At 37.5% G+C, this 17,693-nt stretch overlaps 1 protein-coding gene across 1 annotated transcript in view; it reads right to left on the bottom strand.

Annotated features, from left to right (window-relative positions):
- LOC132085228 (maltase-glucoamylase-like) overlaps window positions 1–17,693 on the bottom strand; it is a 156,398-nt gene that overhangs the window by 65,139 nt on the left and 73,566 nt on the right. The window contains 8 exon segments of the mRNA XM_059490594.1: window positions 985–1,097; window positions 3,017–3,113; window positions 6,729–6,897; window positions 9,488–9,642; window positions 11,925–12,010; window positions 12,566–12,695; window positions 13,830–13,979; window positions 15,235–15,405. Of these exon segments, the coding sequence (XP_059346577.1) occupies window positions 985–1,097; window positions 3,017–3,113; window positions 6,729–6,897; window positions 9,488–9,642; window positions 11,925–12,010; window positions 12,566–12,695; window positions 13,830–13,979; window positions 15,235–15,405 (1,071 nt within the window).

Here is a 17,693-nt window from a genome sequence, read left to right as displayed (position 1 = left end):
AAAAAATTTTTAAAAAATCCGAAAAAATCCCCAAAAATTGACTCCAAAAATTCAGCAAAAAATCCCAAAAAAATCCCAAAAAAATTTACTCAAAAATTAAAAAAAAAAATCCGAAAAAATCCCCAAAAATTTCCGAAAAAATTCCAAAAAAACCCCGAAAAAATCCCAAAAATTTACTCACAAAATTCGGCCAAAAATCCCAAAAAATCCCCAAAATTTACTCCAAAAATTCAGCAAAAAGAAATCCTCAAAAATTTACGAAAAAATTAAAAAAAAAAAAATCTGAAAAAGTACAAAAATTTACTCCAAAAATTCAGCAAAAAACCCAAAAAATCCCCAAAAAATTTACTCAAAAATTTTAAAAAAAATCCGAAAAAATCCCCAAAAATTTCCGAAAAAATTCCAAAAAAACCCCGAAAAAATCCCAAAAATTTACTCACAATATTCGGCCAAAAATCCCAAAAAATTCCCCAAAATTTACGAAAAAATTCAAAAAAATCCCAAAAAATTAGGATAAAATTCCAAAAAATATGAAAAAATCCCAAACATTTACCCCAAAAATTAAAAAAAAAATCCCCAAAAATCCCAAAAATTTACTCGCAAAATTCGGCCAAAAATCCCAAAAAATCCCCCAAAATTTAGGATAAAATTTTTAAAAAAATCCCAAAAAATCCCCAAAAATTTAGGATAAAATTCCAAGAAAAATCCGAAAAAATCCCAAAAATTTACTCACAAAATTCGGCCAAAAATCCCAAAAAATCCCCAAAATTTACTCCAAAAATTCAGCAAAAAGAAATCCTCAAAAATTTACGAAAAAATTTAAAAAAAAAATCTGAAAAAGTACAAAAATTTACTCCAAAAATTCAGCAAAAAACCCAAAAAATCCCCAAAAAATTTACTCAAAAATTTAAAAAAAAATTCGAAAAAATCCCCAAAAATTTCCGAAAAAATCCCAAAAAAACCCCCAAATTTCCCGTGACTCACGGCGGTGTACTCGCGCACGACGTCCTCGGGGCCGGGTCCCATCAGGAGGTAAAAATCGAAGATGCCGCCGGTGCTGCGATAGGTGAGCGCCGGCGTCGGCTGCAGCGTCACGTCTGCAACGCCGAAAATTCCGGAAAATTGGAAAATTTCCCAAAATTCCCCCGAAATTTTCCCAAAATTCCTCCTAAATTTCCTCAAAATTTCCCTTAAAATTTCCCCAATTTCTCCCAAATTTTCCCCATAATTCCTAAAAATTCCCCCAATTCTCTGAAATTTCCTGATATTTTCTCAAATTTTTCCCCAAAATTCCCTTAAATTTTCCCCCATTTCCTCAAATTACCCAAATTTCCCCGATTTCTTTCAAATTTTCCCAAATTTCTCCACGTTTCCCAAAATGTCGCAAAATTTCCTGGAATTTCCTCCTATTTCCCCAAAATTCCCCCTAAATTTCCTCAAAATTTCCCCAATTTCCCTTAAAATTTCCCCAGTTTCTCCCAAATTTTCCCCATAATTCCTAAAAATTCCCCCAATTCTCTGAAATTTCCTGATATTTTCTCAAATTTTCCCCAAAATTCCCTTAAATTTTCCCCCATTTCCTCAAATTACCCAAATTTCCCCGATTTCTTTCAAATTTTCCCAAATTTCTCCAAGTTTCCCAAAATGTCGCAAAATTTCCTGGAATTTCCTCCTATTTTCCCAAAATTCCTCCTAAATTTCCTCAAAATTTCCCCAATTTCCCTTAAAATTTCCCCAGTTTCTCCCAAATTTTCCCCATAATTCCTAAAAATTCCCCCAATTCTCTGAAATTTCCTGATATTTTCTCAAATTTTCCCCAAAATTCCCTTAAATTTTCCCCCATTTCCTCAAATTACCCAAATTTCCCCGATTTCTTTCAAATTTTCCCAAATTTCTCCAAGTTTCCCAAAATGTCGCAAAATTTCCTGGAATTTCCTCCTATTTTCCCAAAATTCCCCCTAAATTTCCTCAAAATTTCCCCAATTTCCCCTAAAATTTCCCCAGTTTCTCCCAAATTTTCCCCATAATTCCTAAAAATTCCCCCAATTCTCTGAAATTTCCTGATATTTTCTCAAATTTTCCCCAAAATTCCCTTAAATTTTCCCACATTTCCTCAAATTACCCAAATTTCCCCAATTTCTTTCAAATTTTCCCAAATTTCTCCAAGTTTCCCAAAATGTCGCAAAATTTCCTGGAATTTCCTCCTATTTTCCCAAAATTCCCCCTAAATTTCCTCAAAATTTCCCCAATTTCCCTTAAAATTTCCCCAATTTCTCCCAAATTTTCCCCATAATTCCTAAAAATCCCCAATTTTCTGAAATTTCCTGATATTCCCCAAATTTCCTCAAATTTTCACACATTTCCTCAAATTAGCCAAATTTCCTCAATTTCTTTCAAATTTTCCCGAATTTTTCCCAAATTTTTTTCAGATTTTTCCCAAATTTTTCCCGAATTTTTCCCGAATTTTTCCCAAATTTTTCCCAATTTTTTCCCAATTTTTTCCCAATTTTTTTTCAGATTTTTCCCGAATTTTTCCTGAATTTTCCCCGAATTTTTCCCAAATTTTTCCCAAATTTTTCCCAAATTTTTTCAGATTTTTCCCAAATTTTTCCCGAATTTTTCCCGAATTTTTCCCAAATTTTTCCCAAATTTTTCCCAAATTTTTCCCAAATTTTCCCAAATTTTTCCCGAATTTTCCCCGAATTTTTCCCGAATTTTTCCCAAATTTTTCCCAAATTTTTCCAGATTTTTCCCAAATTTTTTTCGGATTTTTCCCAAATTTTTCCCAAATTTTTCCCGAATTTTTCCCGAATTTTTCCCAAATTTTCTTCAATTTTTTTTCAGATTTTTCCCAAATTTTTCCCGGATTTTTCCCAAATTTTTCCCGAATTTTTCTCAAATTTTTCCCAAATTTTTCCCGAATTTTCCCCGAATTTTTCCCGAATTTTTCCCAAATTTTTCCCGAATTTTTCCCAGATTTTTCCCGAATTTCCCCCGAATTCCCGGCGCGTTTTACCCATGGCGTTGCTGTTGAGCAGCAGCACGCCGTGCGCGCTGCCGTCCTCCTCCAGCCCCACATGGAACGGATGGAAGCCGTACGAGTTCAGCTTGTACTGCGCCCGGAATGCAAAAAAAAACGGGAAGGAAGCCGTTATCGATCCGTGGGTTATTGGTTTTTATCAATATCAGCGGTTTATCGATATTTCTCCCCGTTATCGATGCGTTATTGGTCGTTGGTGGAAAAACAAGGGGCCGTTGGGCAAAGGATGGGTTGGGTTTGATTGGGTTGGGTTTGGGTTGGGTTTGGTTGGGTTGAGTTGGGTTGGGTTGGGATTGGTTGGGTTGGGTTTGGTTTGGTTGGGTTGAGTTGGGTTGGATTGGGATTGGTTGGGTTGAGTTGGGTTGAGTTGGGTTGGTTGGGTTGAGTTGGGTTGGGTTTGATTGGGTTTAGTTGTGTTGAGTTGGGTTGGGTTGGGTTTGATTGGGTTGAGTTGGGTTGGGATTGGTTGGGTTGGGTTTGGTTGGGTTGAGTTGGATTGGGATTGGTTGGGTTGGGTTGGGTTTGGATGGGTTTGAATGGGTTGGGTTGGGTGGGATAGGATTGAGTTGCGTTGGGTTGGGTTGCAATGAGATGAGTTGGGTTGGGTTGAGTTGGTTGGGTTGAGTTGGGTTGGGTTGGGTTGGGTTGGGTTGAGTTGGATTGGGATTGGTTGGGTTGGGTTTGGTTGAGTTGGGTTGGTTGGGTTGAGTTGGGTTGGGTTTGATTGGGTTTAGTTGTGTTGAGTTGGGTTGGGTTGGGTTTGATTGGGTTGGGTTGGATTGGGATTGGTTGGGTTGGGTTGGGTTGGGTTTGGATGGGTTTGAATGGGTTGGGTTGGGTGGGATAGGATTGAGTTGCGTTGGGTTGGGTTGCAATGAGATGAGTTGGGTTGGGTTGGGTTGGGTTGGGTTGGGTTGGGTTTGGTTGAGTTGGGTTGGTTGGGTTGAGTTGGATTGGTTGGGTTGAGTTGGATTGGTTGGGTTGAGTTGGGTTGGGTTTGATTGGGTTTAGTTGTGTTGAGTTGGGTTGGGTTGGGTTGGGTTGGGTTTGATTGGGTTGAGTTGGATTGGGATTGGTTGGGTTGGGTTGGGTTGGGTTGGGTTGGGTTTGGATGGGTTTGAATGGGTTGGGTTGGGTGGGATAGGATTGAGTTGCGTTGGGTTGGGTTGCAATGAGATGAGTTGGGTTGGGTTGGGTTGAGTTGGGTTGGGTTTGATTGGGATTGGTTGGGTTGAGTTGAGATTGGTTGGGTTGGGTTGGGTTGGGTTGGGTTGGCTTGAGTTGGGTTGGGATGGGTTGAGTTGGGTTGGGATTCAATGGGTTGGATTAGGTTGGGGTTGGTTGGGTTGAGTTTGGTTGGATTGGATTGAATGCGTTGGGTTGAGTTGGGTTGGGATTCAATGGGTTGGGTTGGGTTGGGTTGGATTGGGTTGAGTTGGGTTGGGTTGGGTTGGGTTGGGTTGGCTTAGGATGGGTTGGGATGGGTTGGATTGAGTTGAGATTGGTTGGGTTGGGTTGAGTTGGAATCGAACGAGTTGGGTTGGGTTGGGTTGAGTTGGGTTGGGATTCAATGGGTTGAGTTGGGTTGGGTTGGGTTTGATTGGGTTGAGTTGGATTGGGATTGGTTGGGTTGGGTTGGGTTGGGATTCAATGGGTTGGATTAGGTTGGGTTTGGTTGGGTTGGGTTGAGTTGGATTGAATTGAGTTGGGTTGAGTTGGATTGAGTTGGGTTGGGTTGGGTTGGGTTGAGTTGGGTTGAGTTGGGATGGGTTGGGATGGGTTGGGATGGGATCGAATGAGTTGGGTTGGGATGGGTTGGGTTGAGTTGAGTTGGGTTGGGATTCAATGGGTTGGATTAGGTTGGGTTGGGTTGGGTTGGATTGAATTGAGTTGGGTTGAGTTGGGTTGAGTTGGGTTGGGTTGGGTTGGGTTGAGTTGGGATGGGTTGGGATGGGATCGAATGAGTTGGGTTGGGATTCAATGGGTTGGATTAGGTTGGGTTGGGTTGGGTTGGGTTGGGTTGGGTTGGGTTGGGTTGGGTTGAGTTGGGATGGGTTGGGATGGGATCGAATGAGTTGGGTTGGGATTCAATGGGTTGGATTAGGTTGGGTTGGGTTGGGTTGGGTTGGGTTGAGTTGAATTGAGTTGGGTTGTGTTGACTTTGGTTGGATTGGATTGAATGCGTTGGGTTGGGTTGGGTTGAGTTGGGTTGGGTTGAGTTGGGTTGAGTTGGGTTGGGTTGGGTTGAGTTGGGATGGGTTGGGATGGGATCGAATGAGTTGGGTTGGGATGGGATGGGTTGGGTTGAGTTAGGTTGGGATTCAATGGGTTGGATTAGGTTGGGTTGGGTTGGGTTGGGTTGGGTTGGATTGAATTGAGTTGGGTTGTGTTGACTTTGGTTGGATTGGATTGAATGCGTTGGGTTGGGTTGGGTTGGGTTGGGTTGAGTTGGGTTGAGTTGGGATGGGTTGGGATGGGATCGAATGAGTTGGGTTGGGATGGGTTGGGTTGAGTTGGGTTGGGATTCAATGGGTTGGATTAGGTTGGGTTGGGTTGGGTTGAGTTGGATTGAATTGAGTTGGGTTGGCTTGGATTGGGATTGGTTGAGTTGATTGGATTGAGTTGGGTTGAGTGGGGTTTGGTTGGGTTCAGACCAGTTGGGTTGGGTTGAGTTGGGTTGGGATGGGTTGGGTTGGGATTGGTTGGATTGAGTTGAGATTGGTTGGGTTGGGTTGAGTTGGGATTGAATGACTTGGGTTGGGTTGAGATGGGTTGGGTTGGGTTGTGTTGGGTTGGGATTCAATGGGTTGGGTTGGGTTGATTTGGGATCGAATGAGTTGGGTTGGGTTGGGTTGAGTTGGGTTTGGAATTGTTTGGGATTCAATGATTTGGATTGGGTTGGGTTGGGTTGAGTTGGGTTGGGTTGGGTTGAGTTGGATTGAGTTGGGTTGGGTTGGGTTGGGATTCAATGATTTGGATTGGGTTGGGTTGAGTTGGGTTGGATTGAGTTGGGTTGAGTTGAGTTGAGTTGGGTTGGGATTCAATGGGTTGGGATGGGTTGGGTTGGGTTGAGTTGGGATCGAATGAGTTGTGTTGTGTTGTGTTGTGTTGGGTTGGGTTGAGTTGGGTTGGCTTGGATTGGGATTGGTTGAGTTGATTGGATTGAGTTGGGTTGAGTTGGGTTGGGTTGGGATTGGTTGAGTTGATTGGATTGAGTTGGGTTGAGTTGGGTTGGGTTGGATTGGGATTGGTTGAGTTGATTGGATTGAGTTGGGTTGAGTTGGGTTGGATTGGGATTGGTTGAGTTGATTGGATTGAGTTGGGTTGAGTTGGGTTGGATTGGAATTGGTTGAGTTGATTGGATTGAGTTGGGTTGAGTTGGGTTGGGTTGGATTGGGATTGGTTGAGTTGATTGGATTGAGTTGGGTTGAGTTGGGTTGGGTTGGGATTGGTTGAGTTGATTGGATTGAGTTGGGTTGAGTTGGGTTGGCATTCAATGGGTTGAGTTTGGTTTTGTTGGGTTGAGTTGAGTCGAGTTGAGATTGGTTGGATTGGATTGAATGCGTTGGGTTGAGTTGGGTTGGGTTGGGTTGGGTTGGCTTGAGTTGGGTTGGCTCATCTTGCCTCATGATGTCCAAATTTCCCCAATTTCCCCCTTTTTCACCCCAAACCCCCAATTTTGTCTCACGCCGGGCGGCTGATCGCGGGCGAACATGCCCCAGGTGTGCCAGCCGAGGTCGTGCCGGAACGTTCCGCGCTCGCTCTCGCCGAAGCCGTAAACGAACGGCGCCGGGAGGCGCGTGGAGATCTGCAGGAACTGATCCGAGAAGGCGAACGTCGGCAGCTGCGAGTCCCAGCTGGGATCGGGGCGAAAAACGGAGAAATTGGTCAAATTGGAAAAAAAAAACGGGGAAAAGTTCAGTTAAAATTGGGTAAAATTGCAAAAAAAATTGGGTGAAATTTGGAGGAAATTTGAGTTAAAAACAAAAGGAAAAATTGGAGAAAATTCATCATTTGGGTAAAAGTGGGTAAAAATCGGGGAAATTGAGGAAAATTTTTTTAAAAGTGGGTAGAATTGGGGAAATCGTGTAAAAAATGGGTGAAATCGGGATGAATTTGGTAAAAATTGGGTGAAATTGGGAAAATCCTGTAAAAAATGGGTGAAATTGTAATGAATTTGGTAAAAATTGGAAAAAATTGGGAAAATCGTGTAAAAAATGGGTGAAATTGTGATGAATTTGGTAAAAATTGGGTGAAATTGGGAAAATCGTGTAAAAAATGGGTGAAATTGGGATGAATTTGGTAAAAATTGGGTGAAATTGGGAAAATTGTGTGAAAAATGGGTGAACTTGGGATGAATTTGGAAAAAATTGGGTAAAATTGGGAAAATCGTGTAAAAAATGGGTGAAATCGGGATTGATTTGGTAAAAATTGGAAAAATTGGGAAAATCGTGTAAAAAATGGGTGAACTTGGGATGAATTTGGTAAAAATTGGGTAAAATTGGGAAAATCGTGTAAAAAATGGGTGAAATCGGGATGAATTTGGTGAAAATTGGGTGAAATTGGGAAAATCGTGTAAAAAATGGGTGAAATCGGGATGAATTTGGTAAAAATTGGAAAAATTGGGAAAATCGTGTAAAAAATGGGTGAAATTGGGATGAATTTGGTAAAAATTGGAAAAATTGGGAAAATCGTGTTAAAAATGGGTGAACTTGGGGTGAATTTGGTAAAACTTGGAAAAATTGGGAAAATCGTGTAAAAAATGGGTGAAATCGGGATTAATTTGGTAAAAATTGGGTAAAATTGGGAAAATCGTGTAAAAAATGGTTGAAATTGGGATGAATTTGGTAAAAATTGGGTGAAATTGGGAAAATCCTGTAAAAAATGGGTGAACTTGGGATGAATTTGGTAAAAAATTGGAAAAATTGGGAAAATCGTGTTAAAAATGGGTGAAATTGTGATGAATTTGGTGAAAATTGGGTAAAATTGGGAAAATCGTGTAAAAAATGGGTGAAATTTGGATTAATTTGGTAAAAATTGGGAATATCGTGTAAAAAATGGGTGAAATCTGGATGAATTTGGTAAAAATTGGGAAAATCGTGTAAAAAATGGGTGAAATCGGGATGAATTTGGTAAAAATTGGGTGAAATTGGGAAAATCATGTAAAAAATGGGTGAAATTGTGATGAATTTGGTGAAAATTAGGTAAAATTGGGAAAATCGTGTTAAAAGTGGGTGAAATCGGGATTGATTTGGTAAAAATTGGGTGAAATTGGGAAAAGCGCGTGAAAAATGGGTGAAATTGTGATTGATTTGGTAAAACTTGGGTGAAATTGGGAAAATCATGTAAAAAATGGGTGAAATCGGGATGAATTTGGTAAAAATTGGGTGAAATTGGGAAAATCGTGTAAAAAATGGGTGAACTCAGGATTGATTTGGTAAAAATTGGAAAAATTGGGAAAATCGTGTAAAAAATGGGTGAACTTGGGATGAATTTGGTAAAAATTGGAAAAATTGGGAAAATCATGTAAAAAATGGGTGAAATTGTAATGAATTTGGTAAAAATTGGAAAAATTGGGAAAATCGTGTAAAAAATGGGTGAAATTGGGATGAATTTGGTAAAAATTGGGTGAAATTGGGAAAATCGTGTAAAAAATGGGTGAAATCGGGATGAATTTGGTAAAATTGGGAAAATCCTGTAAAAAATGTGTGAACTTGGGATGAATTTGGTGAAAATTGGGTGAAATTGGGAAAATCGTGTAAAAAATGGGTGAAATCGGGATGAATTTGGTAAAAATTGGGTAAAAACTGGTAAAAATTACAGAAAATTGGAGAAAACTGGGTGAAATTGTGTAAAAATTGGGAAAAATTGGGGGAAATTGAGTAAAAGTGGATGCAACAGAATAATTCGGTGAAAATTGGGCAAAACTGGGTAAAATTTGGAAAACTTGAGTGAAAATTGGGTAAGATTGGGTAATGTTGAGTGAAATTGGTAAAAATTGGGGCAAAGTGGATAAAATTGGGAAAAAATTGAGGAAAATTTGAGAAAATTGAATAAAATTGGCTGGAGTTGGTAGGAAAAAAAGGGAAAATTGAGGAAAAAAGGGGTAAAAAGTGAGAAAAAATTGGCAAAATTTGGTATAGCTGGGTAAAAATCGGGTGAAATTGCAGAAGATTGGGAAACTTTGGAAAAAAAGGGAAAAATTGGGTAAAATTGGTAAAAAAAAGGGAAATCGGTTGAAATTGGGCAAAAGCAGGCAAAAAAAATTTAAATTTTCTTTTTCAAAATTTTCGAAAAGCTGAAACAAAGACAAAATTTTTGATGAAAAAAGCGAAAAAAAAGTCAAATTTCGATGACAGAAAAAGGAGAAAAGTGTGGATAAATAGAAAGAACGAACGAACGGATATGCAAATGAGTATGCAAATGAGATGCAAATGAGGGGCTCACACGACGGCGCCAGAGCTGCGGCGCCGCACGCGGATCCCGAAGGGCCAATCCTGGATCTCGACGTCGTAGAGGCGGCTCCGGGGCGTGGCCGTGGGCGTGGCCGGCACGAACAGCGGCACCGGCACCTCGAAACGGCGAACGGAGGGGTCAAAAATCTGAAAAATTAACAAAAATTAATTATTAATTAATGATTTTTAAAAATATTATTATCATTAGGCGTGGCCGGCAGGAACAGCGGCACCGGCACCTCGAAACGGCGAACGGAGGGGTCGAAAATCTGAAAAATTAACGAAAATTAATTATTAATTAATGATTTTCAAATGATTACTATCATTAGGCGTGGCCAGAGGGAACAGCGGCACCGGCACCTTGAAACGGCGAACGGACGGGTCCCAAATCTGAAAAATTAACAAAAATTAATTATTAATTAATGATTTTCAAGTTATTATTATCATTAGGCGTGGCCGGCAGGAACAGCGGCACCGGCACCTCGAAACGGCGAACGGAGGGGTCGAAAATCTGAATAATTAACAAAAATTAATTATTAATTAATAATTTTCAAATGATTACTATCATTAGGCGTGGCCGGCACGAACAGCGGCACCGGCACCTCGAAACGGCGAACGGAGGGGTCCCAAATCTGAAAAATTAACAAAAATTAATTATTAATTAATGATTTTCAAATTATTATTATCATTAGGCATGGCCGGCAGGAACAGCGGCACCGGCACCTCGAAACGGCGAACGGAGGGGTCGAAAATCTGAAAAATTAATAAAAATTAATTATTAATTAATGATTTCCAAATGATTATTATCATTGGGCGTGGCCGGCAGGAACAGCGGCACCGGCACCTCGAAACGGCGAACGGAGGGGTCGAAAATCTGAAAAATTAATGAAAATTAATTATTAATTAATAATTTTCAAATGATTACTATCATTAGGCGTGGCCGGCACGAACAGCGGCACCGGCACCTCGAAACGGCGAACGGAGGGGTCCCAAATCTGAAAAATTAACAAAAATTAATTATTAATTAATGATTTTCAAGTTATCATTATCATTAGGCGTGGCCGGGGCGTGGCCAGCACGAACAGCGGCACCGGCACCTCGAAACGGCGAACGGACGGGTCCCAAATCTGAAAAATTAACAAAAATTAATTATTAATTAATGATTTTTAAAAAGATTATTATCATTAGGCGTGGCCGGCAGGAACAGCGGCACCGGCACCTTGAAACGGCGAACGGAGGGGTCAAAAATCTGAAAAAATTAACAAAAATTAATTATTAATTAATGATTTTCAAATGATTATTAGCATTAGGCGTGGTCGTGGGCGTGGCCGGCACGAACAGCGGCACCGGCACCTCGAAACGGCGAACGGAGGGGTCGAAAATCTGAAAAATTAACAAAAATTAATTATTAATTAATGATTTTCAAATGATTATTATCATTAGGCGTGGCCGGCAGGAACAGCGGCACCGGCACCTCGAAACGGCGAACGGAGGGGTCGAAAATCTGAAAAATTAACAAAAATTAATTATTAATTAATGATTTTCAAATGATTACTATCATTAGGCGTGGCCAGAGGGAACAGCGGCACCGGCACCTTGAAACGGCGAACGGAGGGGTCGAAAATCTGAATAATTAACAAAAATTAATTATTAATTAATGATTTTCAAATGATTATTAGCATTAGGCGTGGTCGTGGGCGTGGCCGGCACGAACAGCGGCACCGGCACCTCGAAACGGCGAACGGAGGGGTCGAAAATCTGAATAATTAACAAAAATTAATTATTAATTAATAATTTTCAAATGATTACTATCATTAGGCGTGGCCGGCACGAACAGCGGCACCGGCACCTCGAAACGGCGAACGGACGGGTCCCAAATCTGAAAAATTAACAAAAATTAATTATTAATTAATGATTTTCAAGTTATTATTATCATTAGGCGTGGCCGGGGCGTGGCCAGCACGAACAGCGGCACCGGCACCTCGAAACGGCGAACGGAAGGGTCGAAAATCTGAAAAATTAACGAAAATTAATTATTAATTAATGATTTTTAAAAAGATTATTATCATTAGGCGTGGCCGGCAGGAACAGCGGCACCGGCACCTCGAAACGGCGAATGGAGGGGTCCTAAATCTGACAAATTAACGAAAATTAATTATTAATTAATGATTTTCAAATTATTATTATCAATATATAGTTGAAATTAAAAACGTTTTTAAATATTCACATTTCGACAAGTTCAAAAAGCGAAATTTTCAACATTCAAAACGAGCAAAAATTTCCAAATAGGAAAAATTTGAAATTTTCCGAGACCAAAATTCTGAAAGTTCAAAATAACAAAAGTTTTAAAAACTGAAAAAGCCAAAATCTGAGACATTTCAAAATCATTCATAACTAAATAATGAATAATTAATGAGCTAATTACCAACCTTGAACTGCAGCATGTGATCAGTGTGGTAGGTGACCTCCAACCGCAGCCGCTCGATTGGCTGCATGGCCCGGGGGTGGGCGGAGCCTGAGCCTCGATGGGCGGAGCTTTGGCTCTGGTGGGCGGAGCCTGTGCTGCCATTGGTGTTAATTGTGCTGCCGTGGGCGGAGCTTTGGCTCTGGTGGGCGGAGCCTGTGCGGCCATTGGTGTCAGTTGTGCTGCTGTGGGCGGAGCTTTGGCTCTGGTGGGCGGAGCCTGTGCTGCCATGGGTGTCAGTTGTGCTGCCGTGGGCGGAGCTTTGGCTCTGGTGGGCGGAGCCTGTGCTGCCATTGGTGTTTATTGTGCTGCCGTGGGCGGAGCCTGTGCTGCCATTGGTGTCAGTTGTGCTGCTGTGGGCGGAGCTTTGGCTCTGGTGGGCGGAGCCTGTGCTGCCATTGGTGTCGGTTGTCCTGCTGTGGGCGGAGCTCTGGCTCTGGTGGGCGGAGCCTGTGCTGCCATTGGTGTCGGTTGTCCTGCTGTGGGCGGAGCTCTGGCTCTGGTGGGCGGAGCCTGTGCTGCCATTGCTGTCAGTTGTGCTGCTGTGGGCGGAGCTCTGGCCCTGGTGGGCGGAGCGTTGTCTCCGGTGGGCGTGGCCTGTCCCGCGGTGGGCGGGGCGTCGCAGGGTGACGTCGGCGGTGGCGCCGGTGTCGCCGTACCGGATGTCGGAGGCGCCGTAGCCGCTCTCGAGGCCGGCGTAGTGGCAGTAGGGGACGCGCTCCGCCGACGTCGTTTCCTGCCGTCACGGAAAGTTCCGGAATTTTTTAGGAATAATTCACCCAAAAATGTTAAAAATGTTGATTTTTTTATCCCAAAAACATCATCACAAAAAACTCATTTATTATCACAAAAACGTCACGCTTTAAATACCTAAAACCTCTCCTTTTAATCCTAAAAATGTTCTTTTTCTATCCCAAAAATGTCAGTTTTTACCCGAAAAAATGCCGTCACAAAGAGGAATTTTTTGATATTAACGATTTCAGAGCTAATCAGTGCCGTGTTCATTAATTAATTAATTAAGGCGCTAATTACGTTCCAGACGCAGCCGAGGCGGGCGCAGCTCTCGGGGCTGGCCCTGTCCCAGGGGTGGCAGTCGAAGGGACCCAATTAACAATTATCCAATCACTAATACTGATATTAACGATTTCAGAGCTAATCAGTGCCGTGTTCATTAATTAATTAATTAAAGCGCTAATTACGTTCCAGACGCAGCCCTGGCTGAGGGAGCTGTCGGGGCTGGCCCCGTCCCAGGGGTGGCAGTCGAAGGGACCCAATTAACAATTATCCGATTCAATATGAACTTTTTCACCAAACGATCACATATTATACATTTTATGAATATTGATATTAACATTAATTAATTAAGGAGCTAATTACGTTCCAGACGCAGCCGAGGCGGGCGCAGCTGTCGGGGCTGGCCCCGTCCCAGGGGCGGCATTCCAAGTGACCGATATAACAATTATCCAATCACTAATACTGATATTAACGATTTCAGAGCTAATCAGTGCCGCGCTAATTAATTAATTAAGGCGCTAATTACGTTCCAGACGCAGCCGAGGCGGGCGCAGCTCTCGGGGCTGGCCCCGTCCCAGGGGTGGCAGTCGACGGGACCCAATTAACAATTATCCAATCACTAATACTGATATTAACGATTTCAGAGCTAATCAGTGCCGTGTTCATTAATTAATTAATTAAGGCGCTAATTACGTTCCAGACGCAGCCCTGGCTGAGGGAGCTCTCGGGGCTGGCCCCATCCCAGGGGTGGCAGTCGAAGGGACCCAATTAACAATTATCCAATCACTAATACTGATATTAACGATTTCAGAGCTAATCAGTGCCGCATTAATTAATTAATTAAGGCGCTAATTACGTTCCAGACGCAGCCGAGGCGGGCGCAGCTCTCGGGGCTGGCCCCGTCCCAGGGGTGGCAGTCGAATCTGTCGCTCTCGCGCGTGCCCAGGCTCCAGCGCAGGGCGTGCGACCGCCCCAGCCTCAGCCGCAGCCCGCGCACCTCGGCCACCTGCGGGACACAGATAATTAACGATTAATTAATTAATGAAATGCCCCGGTTCCCAAAATTTCGCCGACTCCCCGTTTCCCGCGTCCCCGAAACTCGAATTTCCGCATCGCCGAACGCAAAGCGGTAAAAATACCCCGAATTTTTCGAACTTCCGCGCGCCCAGAATTCCGACGCCAAAAAATGAAATGAATTCCAAACGCCAAAAAAAAAATAAATAAATAAATAAACTCTGCATGATGAAATTTAAAATGTGGAAATTCCAAAAAAAGAAAAAAATTAAAAATTTCAAAATGCCGACCTTTTAAAAAACTCAAAACGCTAAAATGTGATAAAATATCAAAATTCCGAAATTTTTAACAACTAAAAAAAAGCCTCCCCAAAATTTAAAAATATAAAAATAATTCAAAATATTAAAAAATTCAAATTCAAATATAAAACTTGGTAATTATATCAAGGTTATATAACAATATCAAAGTAATTATCATTAAGTATTCATAATCATATATGCTATTAATGTATAAATGTAATTAGTTATTTATAATTGTAATTATTAATCAAATCAAAACCCACCCTCACCCCGAAATTCCTAATTCATGATTTATTTACTAATTAAGGAATTAATGATTAAAAATAAAAATTATATAGAGATTGCATTACTAATTAATATTAACATACAAATTAATAAATAACTTAAAAATTATAATGAAGAAATTTTATCTAATGAATAATAAAAAATCAATTATTAATAAATTCCAAATTTTGCAAATTCCTTACTTCCCAAATTCCCAATTTTCACATTTCCCAATTTCCCAATTTCTGAAAACCCAAATTGCCAATTTCCTGAATTGTCAAATTTACCAGGCCCCAAATTTCTGAGAAAACCCAAATTTCCCAATATCCCAGTTTGCAGAAATTCCCAATTTTCCAATTTCCCGCTTCCCAATTTCCGAATTCCAAACCCCCAAATTTCCGTTTCCAATTTCCCAATTTCCAAATTTCCTACCTTGCAAATTCCCAATTTCACAATTTTGCAATTTTCCCGAATCCCACATTTCCAAACCCCCCAATTTTGCAGATTTCCTACATTTCCAAGCTCCCAACTTCCAATCGTCAAATTTCCAAATTTTTCCAATTTCGAAATTTCCCCAATTTGGAAAATTTTCCAATTCGGAATTTTTTTTACAAATTTTGAATTTTTCCAAATTCTCAATTAACATTTATCCGAATTTCCCCAAAATCGCCGCCACTCCCCCACCTGGGTGCCGGCGTCGTAGCTCAGGCTGTGATTGGACGAGACCTCGGCGCCGTCGGTAGTAACGTCGATGCTGATTGGTGCTCGCGGCAGCCCCAGCACCCGCAGCCGCCGGAACTCCAAACCGTGGGGGTCGGAGTAATTGTTGTGGGTCACGGAAAGTTCCAGAACGTTCTGGGGGGAAATGAATGTAATATAATATAATATAATGTAATATAATGTAATATAATATAATATAATATAATATAATATAATATAATATAATATAATATAATGTAATGTAATATAATATAATGTAATGTAATATAATGTAATATTATATAATATAATGTAACATAATGTAATATAATACAATATAATGTAAGATAATGTAATGTAATATAATATATTATAATAAAAATAACATAATATAACGTAATATAACGTAATATAACATAGTATAATATAGTATAATATAGTATAACATAATATAACGTAATATAATATAACGTAACATAACATAACACAATTAATATAATATAATAAAATATAATGTAATATAATGTAATATAATGTAATATAATGTAATATAGTGTAATATAATATAATATAATATAATATAATATAATATAACATAATATAACGTAATATAACGTAATATAACGTAATATAACGTAATATAACATAGCATAATATAGTTTAATATAATATATTATAACGTAATATAATATAACGTAATATAACTTAACATAAAATAATTAATATAATGTAATATAATGTAATATAACGTAATATAACATAATATAACATAGTATAATATAGTATAATATAACATAACGTAATATAATATAACGTAATATAACATAACATAACATCATTAATATAATATAATATAATGTAATATAATGTAATGTAATATAATGTAATAGAATAGAATAGAATAGAACGTAATATAACATAGTATAATAGAGTATAATATAACATATAACGTAATACAATATAACATATTGTAACATAATAAATATAATGTAATATAATATAATATAACATAATATAACGTAATATTACATAGTATAATGCAGCATAATATAACATATTATAACGTAATATAATATAACATATTGTAACGTAATATAAAATAACGTAATATAACGTAATATAACATAAAATAATATAATATAATATAATATAATATAATATAATATAATAGTATAATGTAATGTAATGTAATGTAATATAATATGATATGATATAATATAATATAATATAATATAATATAATATAATATAATATAATATAATATAATATAATATAATATAATATAATATAATATATATCCTAATATTGTATCCTCTTATATTAAGTGATCATATATTTTATCACATAATATCCTTTTATATCCTATATTTTTATATATTTATATGTTTAGATATATTTATATATATATAGATTTACTATTCTATTCTATTCTACTCCATTACATTGTATATAATATAATCTAATATTATATTATATTATATTATATTATATTATATTATATTATATTATTATATTATATTATATTATATTGTATTGTAATGTAATATATAAGTAGAAAAAAGTATGAATATAAACATAAAAATATATTAATATTGATATGATATGATATAATATAATATAATATAATATAATATAATATAATATAATATAATATAATGGAATAGTAAATCTATAAACATAAAAATATCTAAACATATAAATATATAAATACAAATATAACTATATATAAATGTATATAAATATAGGATATAAAAGGGTATGATATGATAAAATATAAGATCATTTAAGAAGATACAATATTAGGATATATTATTATGAAATATATTGTATTATATTATATTATATTATATTATATTATATTATATTATATTACATTACATTACATTGCATTACATTATAATATATAAGTAGATAAAAACATAAATATAAACATAAAATATATGAACAATAATATAATAAAATAAAATAAAATAAAATAAAATAAAATAAAATATAATATAATATAATATAATATAATATAATATAATATAATATAATATACAATGTAATGTAATGTAATAGAATTGAATAGTATAGTAAATCTATAAATATAAACATAAATATATAAATATATAAATATGTAAATATATAAATATATAAATATATAAATAAAAATGTACCAATATATAAATGTATATAAAGGATATAAATGGATATTATATGATAAAATATATGATCATTTAATAAAGGAGGATTCAATATTAGGATATATTATTATAAAATATATCATATTATTTTATTTTATTAGAATATAATGTAATGTAATATATGAGTAGAAAAAAGTATGAATACAAACATAAAAATATATGAACATTGATATAATATAATATAATATAATATAATATAATATAATATAATATAATATAATGTAATGTAATATAATATAATATAATATAATATAATAT

This window comes from Ammospiza nelsoni, chromosome 29 (genome assembly GCF_027579445.1).
Source record: "Ammospiza nelsoni isolate bAmmNel1 chromosome 29, bAmmNel1.pri, whole genome shotgun sequence".
Lineage (NCBI taxonomy): Eukaryota > Metazoa > Chordata > Aves > Passeriformes > Passerellidae > Ammospiza > Ammospiza nelsoni.
This window is presented reverse-complemented; position numbering and strand designations above follow the sequence as displayed.